This window comes from Equus asinus, chromosome 25 (assembly GCF_041296235.1).
Source record: "Equus asinus isolate D_3611 breed Donkey chromosome 25, EquAss-T2T_v2, whole genome shotgun sequence".
Classification (NCBI taxonomy): Eukaryota; Metazoa; Chordata; class Mammalia; order Perissodactyla; family Equidae; genus Equus; species Equus asinus.
Window position 1 is genome coordinate 25,593,144 of NC_091814.1, and position 16,213 is coordinate 25,609,356.

The 16,213-nt window shown below is 37.3% G+C and overlaps 1 protein-coding gene across 1 annotated transcript in view; it reads left to right on the top strand.

The window, feature by feature from the left end:
* The window catches only part of TMCO1 (transmembrane and coiled-coil domains 1), a 61,475-nt gene that overhangs the window by 8,057 nt on the left and 37,205 nt on the right, over window positions 1-16,213 (top strand). The window contains exons 3-4 of the mRNA XM_014841153.3: window positions 4,817-4,876; window positions 15,769-15,815. Coding sequence (XP_014696639.1) covers window positions 4,817-4,876; window positions 15,769-15,815 — 107 coding nt within the window. The remainder of the gene's footprint in view (window positions 1-4,816; window positions 4,877-15,768; window positions 15,816-16,213) is intronic.

Genomic DNA, 16,213 nt, shown 5'->3' on the forward strand with positions numbered 1-16,213 from the left:
CCCAGGCTGCCAAAGCGGAATGTGCACACTTAACTGCTGCATCACCGGGCTGGCCCCTGTTACATTGTTTATTTGAGATTTTTCTTGTTTGTTGAAGTAGGCCTGTATTGCTGTAAACTTCCCTTTTAGTACCACGTTTGCTGTGTCTCATAAATTTTGGTGTATCATATTTTCAATTTCATTTGTCTCCAGGTATTTTTTGATTTTTCCTTTGATATCTTTATTGACCCAAGAGTTGTTCAGTAGCATTTTGTCTAATCTCCACATATTTGTGACTTTTCCAGGTTTCTTTCCGTAGTTGATTTCTACATACCATTGTGGTCAGAAAAGATGCTTGGTATTATTTCAGTCTTCCTAAATTTATGGAGACTTGTTTTGTGGCCAAATATGTGATCTATCCTGGAGAATGTTGCATATGCATTCGAAAAGAATGTGTATTCTGTGGTTTTTGGATGGAATGCTCTGTATGTATCTACAAGGCCATCTAGATTAATGTGTTATTTAAGGCCAGTGTTTTCTTATTGATGTTGTGTTTGGCTGATCTATCCATTGATGTAAATGGAGTGTTAAAGTTCCCTACTATTATTGTGTTACTGCCTATTTCTCCTTTTATGTCCGTTAATAATTGCTTTATATATTTAGGTTCCCCTTGTTGGATGCATAGATATTTACAAGTATTATATTCTCTTGTTGGGTTGCTCCCTTTATCATTATGTGGTGCCCGTCTTTGTCTCTTGTTACCGTTTATGTTTTAAAGTCTATTTTGTCTGATATAAGTATTGCTACCCCAGCCTTGTTTTCATTGCCTTTTGCATGGAGTATCTTTTTTCATTCCTTCACTTTCAGTTTGTGAGCGTCTTTAGGTCTGAATTGTGTCTCTTGTGTGCAGCATATATATGGGTCTTATTTTTTTATCCAGTTGGCCACCCTATGTCTTCTGATTGGAGCATTTAGCCTGTTGACATTAAAAGTAGCTGTTGATAAGTATGTACATATTGCCATTTTATTACTTTTTTTTTTTTGCTGAGGAAGACTGGCCCTGAGCCAACATCCGTGCCCATCTTCTTCTACTTTATATGTAAGATGCCTACCACAGCATGGCTTGCCATGCGGTGCCATGTCTGCACCCAGGATCTGAACAGGCAAACCCTGGGCCGCCAAAGCAGAATGTGTGAACTTAAGGACCACCAGGCCGGCCCCATTTTATTACTTTTTTTCTGGGTGTTTTAGTACTTCTCAGTTCCTTTCTTCTCCTGCTCTCTCTTCTCTTGTGGTTTGATGGCTTTCTTTAGTATTATGTTTGGGTTCCTTTCTCTCAATTTTTTGTGAATTTTTTATAGGTTTCTGGTTTGTGATTATCATGAGGTTCATGTGTAATAACCTATGTAAATAGCAGTCTATATTAGGTTGATGGTCTCTTTAAGTTTGACTTCTTGGTGAAAGCTCAACTCCTTTTTTTTTGGTGACGAAGATTTGCCCTGAGCTGACATCCATGTCAGTCTTCCTGTGTTTTTTAGTATGTGGGCTGCCAGCACAGCATGGCCACTAGCAGAGGGATGTAGGTCCACACTCAGGAACTGAACCCCAGTTGCCAAAGCAGAACACGCTGAGCTTAACCACTAGGCCACCAGGACTGGGCCTGAAGCTCTACTGTATTACTCCTCTCCCCCCACTTTTTATGTTTTTGATATCATGTTTAACCTCTTTTGTGCATATGTGTATGTATCCATTAACCTCTTATCATGGAAATAGATAATTTTAGTACTTTTGTCTTTTGACCTTCATATTAGTTGCATAGGTGGTTGATCTGCTACCTTTACTGTATATTTGTCTTTGCCAGTGATTTAACTTTTTCTGATAATTTTCTTATTCCTATTTGTGGTCTTTCTTTTTCACTTAAATAAGTCCCTTTAACATTTCTTTAAGGCTGGTTTATTGGTGATAAACTCCTTAAATTTTTTCTTGTCTGGAAAACTCTTTCTCTCTCCTTCCATTCTGAATGATAACCTTGCTGGGTAGAGTATTGTTGGCTATAGGTTTTTTCTTTCAGCACTTTAAATATATCATGCCACTGCGTTCTAGCCTGTGAGGTTTCTGCTGAGAAGTCAGCTGATAGCCTTATGGGGTTTCCTTTGTTGCCTTTCTCTTGCAGCTTTTAGGATTCTTTCTTTAATTCTTGACATTTTAATTATAATGTCTTTCGATGTGGGCCTCTTTGGGTTCATCTTATTTGTTGTTCTCTCTGCTTCCTGTACCTCTATGTCCATTTCCTTCCTTAGGTTAGGAAGGTTGTCAGCTATTATTTCTTTGAATAGATTATCTGCCCCTGTGTCTCTCTCTTCTCCTTCTGAAACACCGATACTATGGATGTTAGTGTGCTTGTTGTCCCAGAGGTCCCTTATATTGTCCTCATTCTTTTTAATTCTTCTTTCTGTCAGCTTAGGTGATTTCCTCTAGTCTTTTGTCTAGCTCAATGATCTGTTCTTCTGTATTGTCTACCCTGCTACTGATTCCATCTAATGAATTTTTCATTTGCATTATTGTATTCTTCAGTTCTGATTGGTTCGTTTTTATATTTTCCAATTCTTTGTTGAAGTTCTCACTGTGTTCATCTGTTTTTCTCCCAATGTCAGTGATCATCCTTATGACTATCAGTTTGTACTCTTTATCAGGTAGATTTTTTATCTCTGTCTCATTTAGCTCTTTTTCTGAGGATTTGTCCTATTCCCTTATTCAGAGCATATTACTTTGTCTCCCCATTTTACCTCTTTCTCTATGCTTATGTCTATGTATTAAGTAGATCAGCTATGTCTCCCCATCTTGGGGAAGTGGCCTTATGTAAGAGATGCCATACGAGGCCTGGCAATGTGCTTCCCTCTTGTCACCAGTTCCAAATGTTCCAGGAGTGTCTCCTGTTGTGGAAGGATTACTCTTACTGCAGTTGCATAGGAAAGCTAGGCTGTACCCCTGGCTGGCTAGTTGTAAGGCTCAGCTATGGTTCCTTTAGTCACCTTATTGGGTGGGAGAAGCCCCAGCATAGTTGGCTGCAAGGTCTAATGTCACACACCTGCTGCTGTTTGTGTTAAGTGAGTAGCAAGCTCCCAGTGTGGCTGGTTGTTAGGTTCAGGGGCTCACAATTGATGTAGCCCTCCCAAGACTGTTGTCAGCTCTCTCAGGAGTGCAGCTGGATGGGGCCAGTCCCAGGGGTGGTAGAACACAACTGTTTAAGGCATTGGAAGGTGGAGCAGAACCCCTATGTGGCTGTTTGAACATCTGTTTGAACTCTGACATTTCTATTTCTTACAGGTGGAGGTTCTGGTGAATAAATATCAACACAAAAGAGTTTCTTTGCAACCTGATGAGATTAGAAAAGCATTATATTAATTTATCTTATCCCTAGAAAAGATTTATCTAGTCTCAATCCAGTCTGCTCGAAGGTCAGGTTAATGTTCGTAATATCATCTCATGTTTCTATTTTCTAGCCTTCTATCTTTTTTTCCCCCCTTGTTTTTTATGTAGTCATGGTTAATGCCAAGTAGTTATGTTGTAGTCCTTCTGGAGTGGGAGAGAAATATTTTTTGTTTCTTTAGTTAATAATAGTGATAAAGAGTAAAACAGTCAATGTTTTCTGTCCATTTTGCCTTTTAAAATGTTGTTTCTGTAACATCTTCTATTGACTTAATGTCCTTTTATTTCGTACTAGCAGGTTCGTTCTAAATCTCTCTCTTTCTCCCCCCACCATGTATATATGTCGTGTTTTGTCTTTTTACCTACCTAGAACAGTAAACATTCAATTTATATATTCAGACAGACACGTTTTATTTCTGTAAGCACTTTATCATTTCATTTGCAATATTGGAATCAAATTGAATTTTACATCTATTTGATAAAGCAGTAATACCAATTTCGCTTTAGAATTCAGGCAGTATACTTAACCTACTAATGGGAAGACTCCTATCTGCCAGTATTCTTTAATGTAACTTTTAGAAATAATACATGTAGTGTACTCTTTGTTAGTAAATGAAGTATACTAAGATAATATACAGAACAGATAATATAAATAAACTAAGTAAAGGTAATTTATGACATGTTTGTTCCTAGTCCATTCATAGGTGATTAAAGATAGTACATATAAAATATCAATATGTTACACTATTCCTCTTCTAAAGCTTACTGTTAGTCTATCATCATATTAATTGAAATGCATCAAAAAAAGTTGGTCTTAGCCTTTTTGGCTCTCCTGATCTTCCTACCCTGTGCATATATCTACCTCGCCAATTTTCTATACTATAATTGTTATTCAATTATGTGCTCTCACTAGATTGCCCTTTGGGGAGGGCGAGGATCATGTTTATCCTTTTCTCTACCTAGAACAGTGCCTGTTACTTAGGCAGCCAATAACTGAATGAATAACTTCCTATCTCCTATAGTGAATATAAGACTAGAACTACAATTTACATAGTTATCTGAGAGAGCAGAATTTGAAAATTGTGCTTAGACTCTATCTAAGGCAATCACCCTCAGCTGATGGTCTGAAAAGCATGTCAGTTTTGATTATGATTGTGTCCTTTTACAGTCCTTTATGGGTATTTGATTAATGATGCTTAGACTATTGCTGTTTTAGTCTTAGAATGTTGTGTCTACTTTTTACCGTCAGCAGGTTTGGGAGCACACCAGTTGACTTAATCATGATCATAATCAAAGTCAATGTTTAACTTTCTTATAAGCTTCTTTCCTTGGTTCAGCTTTGATAAAGCACCTTTGGTTTCTATAGCATAATGCATTATTAATTTTTAATGTGTTACTATGTTTACAGTGGAAAAGAAGAAGGAAACAATAACAGAGTCAGCTGGTCGACAACAAAAAAAGAAAATAGGTAAGATGAGTTATTGGTGTATACAAAATTTAAATTTTCTTGGAAAAAATAAATTCTTAGATGATGAAAATACAATAAAGTTGTTAATAGTAGTAACTCATGTTTGTATAATTTTATGGTTTACAAAACACTTGTGTATGTTGTCTTACTTGATTCTCTCAACCATTTTATAGGACAAGTTCAAGCAGTTGCTCCTTTTTGCTCTTAGCTTTGAAATTTCAGTTTTAGTAAAATGCTATTGACAGTTGTGGCTTTTAAACTTGGCTGAGAGTTCTTGGCATAGTTGGTAAAGGCGTATTGTTTTTCACATCTGAGATGATTATTTCCAGTTAAATCTGAGTTACTTGTATTTATTGTTGCCATGGCTTCCTTACTGGGAATTCACTAGTGATGGAAATCTACCAAGGGGTAGGAAATGTTCTGCTTAATGATTTTTATCTAGTCTGAAAAATAGTGATGTTTTTGGTTTTTCAGTGTAATTTAGAATTTAATTATAGAATATAATGCTGTTCCAAAAAGGCAATTTATAAATGATTAGCTGTGATTTGTATTTATACTTTATGGTGCTTCCTGACTCTGAAATCAGGAAAAAATTGTTGTGAAATTATGCATTTGATTCAGAAGCTGTGTCTCTGTACCTAGGTCACTGCTCTTATATCTCAGGAGAGAATTCTACCAGACTGGACTATGCCAATGTCCTATGCTGATTAAAGCTTTTCAATTTAGTATAGGGGTATCAGATGTTTTCTGAGTGACCTATTCATTTAGTTCTGTGGCAAGATACTACTATACATCTACTTTGTATGTGTCACTCACTCTGGTAGGCACTAGAGAAACAAAGTAGAAAAAAATCTGTCTTTTAGGAGGTCTGTCGAGAGAGGGAAAACAGACAAATGTAGTATGGCAAATAGTTTTGTAGAGGTATGTTCTGAATGTTATGAAACTAAAGAGAAGGGATATCCAAATCAACCTCAGGGTCAGGTTTTCTTGAAGAGATAATGCTTTAGCTGAATCTTGAGGCTTTAGTGTGAATTAGCTAAATCAAAACATAAATAAATAAAATACTAGTCAGTATTTATTGAGCACTTACCATTTGTAACACACTAAGAGAAGCACTTTACAGATTTTTAATTCTCTTAACAATTATATGTGGTAGTGAGCCGTGTTACCTCATTTTTATAGATGAGAAAATTGAGGTTAAATAACTTGCTCTTGCTCATTCGGTGGTGTGATGGGATTAAGTCAGTGGTAGAGAAGGGGTTTGAGCCTGCTCATTTATAACTTTAGAATCTACATTTTTAAGCCCTGTGCATTCTAGGCAGAAGGATAGACATGTGCAAAGGCATAGAGGGATCAAATAGCAAGGTATATACCTTGAACTATAAATAATATAACAAATAAAAGAAGGTATGTGTAATGTCTGGGCAGACGAGGCTAGAGAAATAAGTAGAGGCTAGTGCATAAAGATCTTTACAAATTAAACTAAGGTAATAAGTTTAACTTGTATCCAGAGGGCTTCCCATAAGCATTAAGGGATTTTAACAGAGGCTTAACATCCAGGGTGTTTTTGTTTTTGTTTTTGTTTTGAGGAAGATTAGCCCTGAGCTAACTACTGCCAGTCCTCCTGTTTGTGCTGAGGAAGACTGGCCCTGAGCTAACACCCATGCCCATCTTCCTCTACTTTATATGTGGGACACCTACCACAGCATGGCGTGCCAAGCAGTGACATGTCCTTACCCGGGATCCAAACCGGCGAACCCCGGGCTGCCGAGAAGCGGAACGTGCGAACTTAACCGCTGCCCCACCGGGCTGGCCCCCTTTTTTTTTTTTGAGGAAAATCAGCTCTGAGCTAACTACTGCCAGTCTTCCTCTTTTTGCTGAGGAAGCCTGGCCCTGAGCTAACATCCATGCCCATCTTCCTCTGTTTTATACGTGGGACGCCTACCACAGCATGGCTTTTGCCAAGCAGTGCCATGTCTGCACCGGGGATCCGAACCGGCAAACCCTGGTCCGCCAAGAAGTGGAATGTGTGAACTTAACCGCTGCGCCACCAGGCCAGCCCTGACACCCATTTTTAAGGAAGACACCTCTGGCAATAGTTTGAAGGATAAATTGGAGAGGGTATCATTTTGGAGGTAGGGAAATCATGAAGCTTTTAAGTATCCCAGGCATAAAAATGGCAAGAATCTGAACTTAGGCAGTGGCAGTGGAAATGGAGTAGATGGTACAGATTCAATGGATATAGAGGAGGTAGAGGTAACAGGACTTGATGCCTGTTTAGTTGTAGGGTATGGAGAGAAATGAGTCTGGGAAGAAGCCCACACTCCTGATTTGGAGAGGAAATATTGAAGTAGCAGATTGGGATGAGGAAGAAAGAGATGATTCAGGTTTGAACATGTTGGATTTGAAGTGCCTGTTTGACAGAAGAGTGGAAATATTTGGTACACAGTTGGATGTATGGTTTTGGAGCTGGGAGAGAGAGAACAGCTACAAATAGACTTTAGAATCATGCTTATAAGTAGTAATTGAGTCCACAAGGTAAATGAGATCACATAGGGAGACCATATAGAGTAAGAAAAGTGGAAAAGCGAAGGGCTGAGGATGGAGAGAGTCTTGAGGAAACAGAGAGATTTAAGGAAAGGAGCAGAAGTGGAGCTCTGAAAAAATATTGCCCAAGATGTTGGAAAGGAGTTGTGTCACACAGAAGTTGAGGGGAGAGTTTCAGGGGCAGGAAGGATTTGAACATGCGTGTTATTAAATGTCTAAGAGGCAAAATGGAGGTTATTAGCGATTTAGCAAGAGTGATTTCAGTGGTATGGTGGGGGACAGGAACCAGATTGTATAAATTAGGGAGATAATGGGTGGTGAGGAAGTAAAGCTATTGAACGTGGACATTTCCTTCAAGTAGCTTTGCTATAAAGGATAGGAAAGATATAAAAATGGAAGGCAGATTACCCTCTGCCCTTAAATTGACAACACAAAGTATCAAAATTAAAAATTATCTTAACATGGAATGGAACCTTGAATTGTTTGCTCACCAAAAAAAAAATCAGACATTGAAAGAAATAATATTTATGAGCAATTGCTTATCAAAATCTTGTCAGGAGGCACAAGACATAATATTTATTAGGAGTTGCTTAAAATGCAAGCAACCTATCCATTCTGTACATTTGTAAATTTTCCTGTAGATTAAGCCAGACTATCAGAAATCTGTAAACCTAAACTGCATTATTTTGGACTTCATAAAATTGCTTCTACTCTGTTCCACCTTGACATTTGCACTATTAGGCATGTCATGAAAAACTCAGCCAGATACACTTTATTGTAGTACCACTATGGAAGGTTTTTGAGGACATCGTCTACAACAGCACACAATGCTCTTTTGATGAGAAATTATGGAAACTTTCTGTTAGTTTTCAATGTCAAGATAAACAGTAATTCTCTTAAATAATTGATTTATTTTTATTTTATGGATGCTGTGCTTGAACGGGTGTTTTTCCCCCGTTTGAAGCAACTGCTGATGAGCATTTGCTGTTCATCTCCAGCAACTTTATCGGACCAATTAAATGTATTTCTGTGTATTGACCCTATCTACAGTTTTGTCATTATGCCACCCTTACTTTCCCTTTGCTCAGGTTCCCCACCTGAGCTTCTTTATAAAAATATGTATGGTGATGGGGTGACTACAAAGAATGATACTGCTGCACTGAAAGAAGGGAATTTTCAGTAAGACGGAAGGGGTCAGTAATGTTCACTGTTTCAGAGAAGCTAAATGTCATTGATTTCATTAGGTGAAGCTCTTTGACAATGGTCTTGGATAGAGCCATTAATTTGAAGCTGAAATGTTTTTTGCATTTGAACTGAAAGTTTTAATGTTTACCATTCTGAATTTCAGGAGTGGATTTTTTGCCTATTTTACATTGCCCTCTTACAGAAGAGAAACTAATTTACTTTTGATACATGAATATTATTTAACTCTTTTGGCTGCATTCAAGTTACTTCAAGTGATGAAGGATTTATTTTAAGGAGATATGTGATCCAAAACTCAGGACAAGCTGAACCAGCTGGTTATAGGAAGGCAGGAACTGTGTTAAAGCAAGGCCTGCAAGCAGAGCAAGCCCTGAGGTAAAGCCAGCCAGTGGGCTCCACTGTCTTTAAAGCTCCGCTATTAACATAGACTTCTGTCACTTCTGTTGTTCAGCTTCCCCACTTCCTCTATAGTGTTTTTCTAGCATTTAATTTTTGCCTTTACCTAACTTTGGCTTGTGTCCTGGGGTTCTTTCTATATCAGTGTTATTCTTCTTGTGCTTTGTAGGCCACTTACATCAGAATTGCTTGACATACTTGTTAAAAATGAAGGGTTCTGAGTCTTACTCCCAGACTTTACTGAATCAGAATCTCTGGACATGGTACCCAGGAGTCTGCTTTTTTTTAACAAGCTGCCCAGATCATTCTTAGACACACTAACGTTTGAGAGCCACTACTATATTGTAAATTTTGTTTCAGCTTCCACTGTTAATTGATTGACTTTCCCAGGATTTCCTGGTTTAAATTTCTGAAAGAAGGAATCCGATTGGCTCAGCGCATCTTTTTGCACCATAGGTCATGGGGAAGCCTATGGATTGGCTGCCTTTTGGGTCAGTGGTGGCAGGGCAGGGGATGTTAGGAATCTTCATGAGGCTGACCCTCAACCTAGACTGTGGTGAGAGGCAGATATCCCCAGAAGGTGGCTACGGAAGGGAGGGCACCATTCTGAAGCTTGACCCAGTGGAGTGGGTATCTCCTTTCTTAGTGCCTTGGAAATAATGGGAGGACTTTTTGAAATTTAATTTATTTGGGGCCCTGAATTTATATATTCGTTCTAGGGCTTTTGTCTATGCTATTTGGATTTTCCTTAAAAAAAAAAGGCTGCATTAGACATTTGGCTTAAATTTTGCTTCTTTTCCATTTCCAAATCTACATGAAATTTCAAGGGTATATTATTAATTGGTCTTCCCATTCAAGACAACTCAGACTGTAGAACTGTCATAGGTTACCTAATTCTTTTCATCTATAGAGAGGCATCTGTTATTTTGATCATCTTTGCCTTATTTGAAAATGTTTTCCATCTCCCAAACTATTGGTTGGATCAGAGCCCCCAGTTGCCTCCTTGTGCTTTAATTGATTTACATTCTTTGACAGAAAAGACACTGGTTATTGAATAAGGTAAATGGTGAAACATTCCTTTTGTAGATAAGTCAATTATCTTGTGGTACAAAGCCTAATGCTGTCAAATAAAAATGTATAATAGATTGGCTTGAGGTTTGTTCATTCTCTGGTCAGAATGGATGTCATCATTGCTGCTAGCTTATTCCAATAGCTACAGGAAATATAGCCTCTTTTTAATTGGAGTATTCGCTTTTAGAATTTTAATTTTTCCTTCCGTCTGTCATCTTGGATAGTAAATCATTCTAGAATATAAATGTGTCTTCTTCATATTTCCAGTTTTTTCTCTCCTTGAAATTTCCTCAAATTTCATAGAGTTGTATTCCAAAAGTTCAGTAATAAGAGGGTGCATAGAATTTCCTTCAAACGGAGGGATTGAGGCATGATTCTCCCCTGTATTAAATTCTGTGGTTCTGAACGGCGTAAAGTCAAGAATAGTTTACACAGGACAAGTGAACACTAAATGATATATACTGTTTATTTCCAGCACTTGGCACCTTTAAATTCTACATCTTCAAGGGAGGTATAGAAGGTTTTAGACACATGTTTTCACCCTCCGGATGCCAACATAACAGTTGAAAGAGATTGGGAAGCACAACCATCTTGGAAGTCTTGGGCTCCTAGATGCTGAGTTGTCTCTCTACTTTAGGAGAGAGGTTCCCTAGCTGTAGTTCTTTAGGTAACACACTGCCAAGATGCAAATAACACAAGACGGAGACAGTGACTTCCCTACCTTACTGGGGCAAGGGACAACATTCTGAGAAGATTTGTGCTAGTTAACTGATAGCAGTAAAGGGCTAAGTTACACCCAGGGCTGTGGAGAGAGCCAATCACTTTCACTTATTTCAATATACTCTTAACTGTTTGGGGTAGTTGAAGTTATGCATTTCAAGCAGTAGACTATCTAGTGTTTATTGCACCATCTCAGCCAAAACCAGTCTCATAATTACATGAATTGTTATTCTCAGAAGTATTCTATTCCTGCTAATAAACATTTAAATCATTTCAAAATAAATTGTTTGCACTTATTTTAGTTACTAATATGACTTTCCTAGAAATTATTCACCTGGGGAAACAAAGTCTTGTGTTAAGGGAAAAGCAACTTCTTTACAAAAAACAAAGATACTTTTTCAATACAGTTTATTAGAACTTAGATTATTCTCGTATAAACTGTGTGTCACATGATGCTTATATTGAAAAGCAAGTCTTCATAAACTTATTTAACCGATAATATGATGTAAAAACTTTATTTTTAGGAACAATAGTTTCTTTTTGTTCTTTTTTTGTAATGCTGATAATTAAAAGAAAAATTGGATATGAAATGACATTTAAAAATTTATTTAAGTCATTAAGGCTGAAAGAAAAGTAGATTTAATCAGAAGATGAGAGATAGAAACTTTAAAAGGGTGTCTTAAGTACTTTTAAGGACTTAAACGTTTCACTTCTTATTGTGTCTAACAATATCCTTGTAGAACTTGAATCTTATATTTTAAAATAATGAGAATGAATAATTAGAACAAATCTTTGCCTAGAAATTATTAGAGTCAGGGTTTGGTAGTCATAATGGAGGAGAGAGAGAGAGAAGTAGTTTAATACTTTTCTAAGAGTTGAAATTAAAAAAAGAGGGGGTAAAAGAGGATGTGAGTATTGAGAGAGAGACATAATAGGAGCATCTGAGATGCAATTAACTGAGCAGAGCATGGAGAAAAATGAAAATGGAAAGACTTTAGATTAGGCGTTTCTCCCAGCAGCCATTTAAAGGGATCATCAGTTAGGGGTTAGTGGGGAGAAGGCGAGGTATATAAACCTAACTGTGGCTTTATGGGGATATTTACAAGTTTATTGTTCATAATTGGGGAGTACCTGAAATTGTTTCCTATTGGCAAAATTTCCATTAAATCAGATTTGCTCTTTCCCTTATGGGCGTTTTTGGATTTCTAACTCTTACATTGTCTAGGACTTTTTAATATTAAGTTCTTTGTTTTTATCATGTTTGTGCTTCTTGAGGCATCTTAGCATTTTCTACCAATTAGACAGATGAAGTTTATTTCAGACGAAACTTTGCATGTGTTTCCCTGTTAAATATATCTGTTTAGCTTGTTGCTCCTTTATTCTATTCTGCTTTTTGTCCTTTTTCTTTAGAGAGAGATTTTTTCCCAACTTTACCTTTTTATATACTACTGTCCTTTTTGTTGTATTCTATTGGGAATGATGCCTAGTAAAAAGTGTAATCAGTGGTGTATATAATATACACTTTTTAAGTAGCCTCAGACATAAGCCGCTGTTAATTACCCATGAGTAAAACACCTATGCTGAGAATCAGTCTTAGCTTCTTCTGCTATACCATCTAGCTAGATCTTGTATAGCTCATAGTGCTGTGCCATTAAGTTTGTCAGAGCTAGGCAGAAGTGAAGGCAAATATCTAAGAAACTTGAGTCTGTTTCTTTCATCCCCTCCAAAACCAAGTGAACATTAACTTATTTCTGAATTATTTGAAACCAATTAAACCTACTTTATTTGTATATGGCAGGCACTTAATAACAATTTGAATTGAAAAATCTTCAAGAATCGTGCACAAGTAGTGTGGGTATGTATCATACACCTGTGCTGCTGCGTTCTTGTTAAGCCGTGTATGCCTACAGTCTACCTTGACAGTACTTATGGTTACAGTTTCTGTTGAGACAGAATTTTTAAAAAAATGGAATGGAACTTCAGAAAAACTATGTCACTTTAGTTTGCTCTCAGACTTTCTGTGCCTCTTCTGCCTCTTCAGGCTCCCAGCTTTATAATAAAGGACTACTCTCCCTGGAAACAAGTTTGGTGTACTGTCTCTTCAGATCAGCTTTTATTATGTTGCTGATTCATTCATGAAACAATATTGAGCACATACCGTAATGTTGAACAACTAACTACATGGTAGTTACTGAGGATACAAAGATGAAGAAGGCGTAGTTGTCCTTGCCCTCCAGGAATCTGCCATCTAGTTGGGTTGATGGGGACATAAACAGATCATTGTAACAGAATGTCTAAACTCAGTGAGTATACTGATAGAGTTGTGCTTGGCATATTCTGCACACATGAAGGGAAGACTTCTAATCTTGTGAATCTGGTGTCTATGACTGCATTGTCCAGTGTAGCAGCCCCTACCTACGTTTGGCTGTTTACATTTAAATTTTAAATTGATTAAAATTAAATGAAGTTAAAAATTTAGTTCCTCGATCACACTGGCCACATTTTAATCACTCAGTAGCCACAGGTAGCTAGTGACTACTATATTGACAGCACAAATATAGAATATTTCCATAATTATAGAAAGTTCTGTAGAATGATATTGCCTAGGAATCAAGATTTTCAAAAAGAGATAACACGAGAGCTGAGGCTTAAAAGTTGAGTACTGGTTAGCCAGGAAAGGTTTGGATAAAGATGTTATAAAATTTGCCATGTAGAAATAGAGTAACCAATCATCCCAATTTATCTGGGACTGAGGAGTTTCTTGAGATCTGAGATTTTCAGAACTAAAACTGGAACAGTCTAGGGAAAACTGGGACAGTTGGTCACCCAAAGTAGAAAGGACTTTATGAACAAAGACAGTGAATCAATAGAAAAGCATCATAAATAAAGGAACTTAAAGTTGTTTGGTGTTGCAGGGACATAAAAATTCATGGGAGTGGTCGGAGATGAAGCTGCAGAAGTAAGCAGGGACCAGATATAGGACTTAAGTGATGTTGGAACATCATCTTTTAGGAATTTTAAGCTGGGGAGTATCATAATATTGGTCAGTTGTTTTTTTGAGGAAGATTAGCCCTGAGCTAACTACTGCCAATCCTCCTCTTTTTGCTGAGGAAGACTGGCCCTAAGCTAACATCGTGCCCATCTTCCTCTGCTTTATATGTGGGACACCTACCACAGCATGGCTTTTGCCAAGCAGTGCCATGTCCACACCCAGGATCCGAACCAGTGAACCCTGGGCAACCAAGAAGCAGAACGTGCAATCTCAACCGCTGCGCCACTGGGCTGGCCCCCAGTTTTGCTTTTTAGGTATCTCTGACAGGCAGCTATGTGGAAAATGGATTTGAGAGAACAAGTTTGGAGGCAGTGAGACCTGTTAGGAGATTTGAGATAACATAGATAAGAGGTGTCAGATCCTAACTAAGGAAATGGTAGTAAGGAGGAGGAGAGGTGTTGGATTTCGTAAGTATTCATGAGATATAATTAATAGGACTTGCTGTTTGATTGGATGAAAGAATAGGGAATCAAGTATATGCTGACGTGTCTAGCATAGATGATTTTCTATACCTTTCTTTTCATTTCTTAGTGGGAGTCCTTTCCCCTCTAGTTGTTTTATGCCTGTTTACCTTCTAGTCATCTCTTACCCCAATCCTCCACCCTCCAATTTAAGAAAGTCTTGTTATATTGTAAGAGGACTGCACAGGTAGAAAAGAATCTCTAGCCCCTGAGATAGACCATAGCTCCATTCCTTTTTGTTCATTTTCTTCCACATGTCTTCAGCATCCCCATTCTCTCCTGCCTGTGTCCTTTCCTCCCAGGGAGAACAAACTAAATAGGAAGAGTTCAAGGCGAGGGATCATATATTCATCCTGCCATGTACTGTTTGGAAACTGCAGTCCAGTCTGCACGCCAGGCTTCCTGTAGGCCTACTCTTGTTCCTTTTCTTTACCTGCCTGATTTTGCCAGCCCACATACCAGTTTAATATATTCCGAAGGTATATTTTTTATTTTAGAGGATATTGTATTTTTATTTCATAATCTTCCTATGAGGGTGGGGATTTTTGTATGTTTTGTTCTTTCACTTACCCCTCGTTCTCAGAAGAGTGCCTGGCACATAGTAGATAACCAGTAAGTATTTGTTGAATAAATTAATCTTGGTGATAAAATACATGATCAAAGAAAACAGTAGCATAGTATATATAGAGATCATTGGGTTGGGAGTTGGGAAACTTGGGTTCCAGTCCTGGCTTTGCCATAAAATATTTATGTGGTCTCTGACAAGCCACTTCCCCTTTGCTGGGCCTCAGCTTCATAGGTGCACCAATGAAGTCCCTTATGTTGGTGAAATACAGTAAATAGGGCTTTAATAGACAGTTGAGGCTTCTTAAGCAATTTGAGTTCTGTTTGTATAACAGTTTTCTTGAAATTTTTGCCAAATTTCCCAGCTTTCAGTGACAACTATAAAATTATGCTTGTTTTTAGATTGATTAGTCTGTAATATGAAAGAACCTGAATTTTAAATTCATCTTAATTGACTTTTAATTTTTAGACTGTGTGCTCTCTTAAAGAAACTGAAAGAGAGAAAAAAACATAAGAGATGGGTAATTAATATTTGAAACCTAAGTGTAATCATTACATTTACACCTATGAATCAACTGATTGACAATTCCCATCGATGTAATATAAGAGTATATCTTAATGTATAGAGTTAAGACAATACCAGAGGTAATTTTTTTTTAAGTTAAAGTTTAAAGATTTTTATTTATTTAAATTGAAATATTTTGGTGCTCTGCTGCATGTGAATTTTCTGTTAGTACGTGTGTACACTATGTCAGGTAATCAGCTTGTCTTAAGTGATATCGAGACAGGATGCTTTTATAGTCAACAATCAGTGACAGTTTAACATCTGCTTTGTACTTGGCACTGTGTATATTAACCATTTTGTTAATTCTTTTCAGAGAGGCAAGAAGAGAAACTGAAGAATAACAACAGAGATCTATCAATGGTGAGAGTCCTAAATATAGCTTTGTGATAAACCACGTAATATTTTTAGCAAAAGATCCTGATTTGCATAAAGTAGATTACCTTTTCAGAAATTTTTAGTTTATGCAGGCTATAAATAATATCATGAATGTTCCTGGACCAGATGGAAGTGAAAATATGCTACTAGGCTTAAACTTCCTTTTAGTAATATGAATAGCTTTTTTAGGCTGTCTTGGAGGTCGTAATTTGTCCTTTTCACATAGCTCTTGATTAGCTTCTCCTTTATGTTGATTTTCTTTTCTTCCTTATGTTAAGCCTGAATCTTTGGTTTTATAGTGACCTGGGTAATCCCAATATAGAAGTTGGAGCGTTATGGATGACCTTTATTGTTGCATTTTTTTCTTTAAGAGGCCTTTTGTT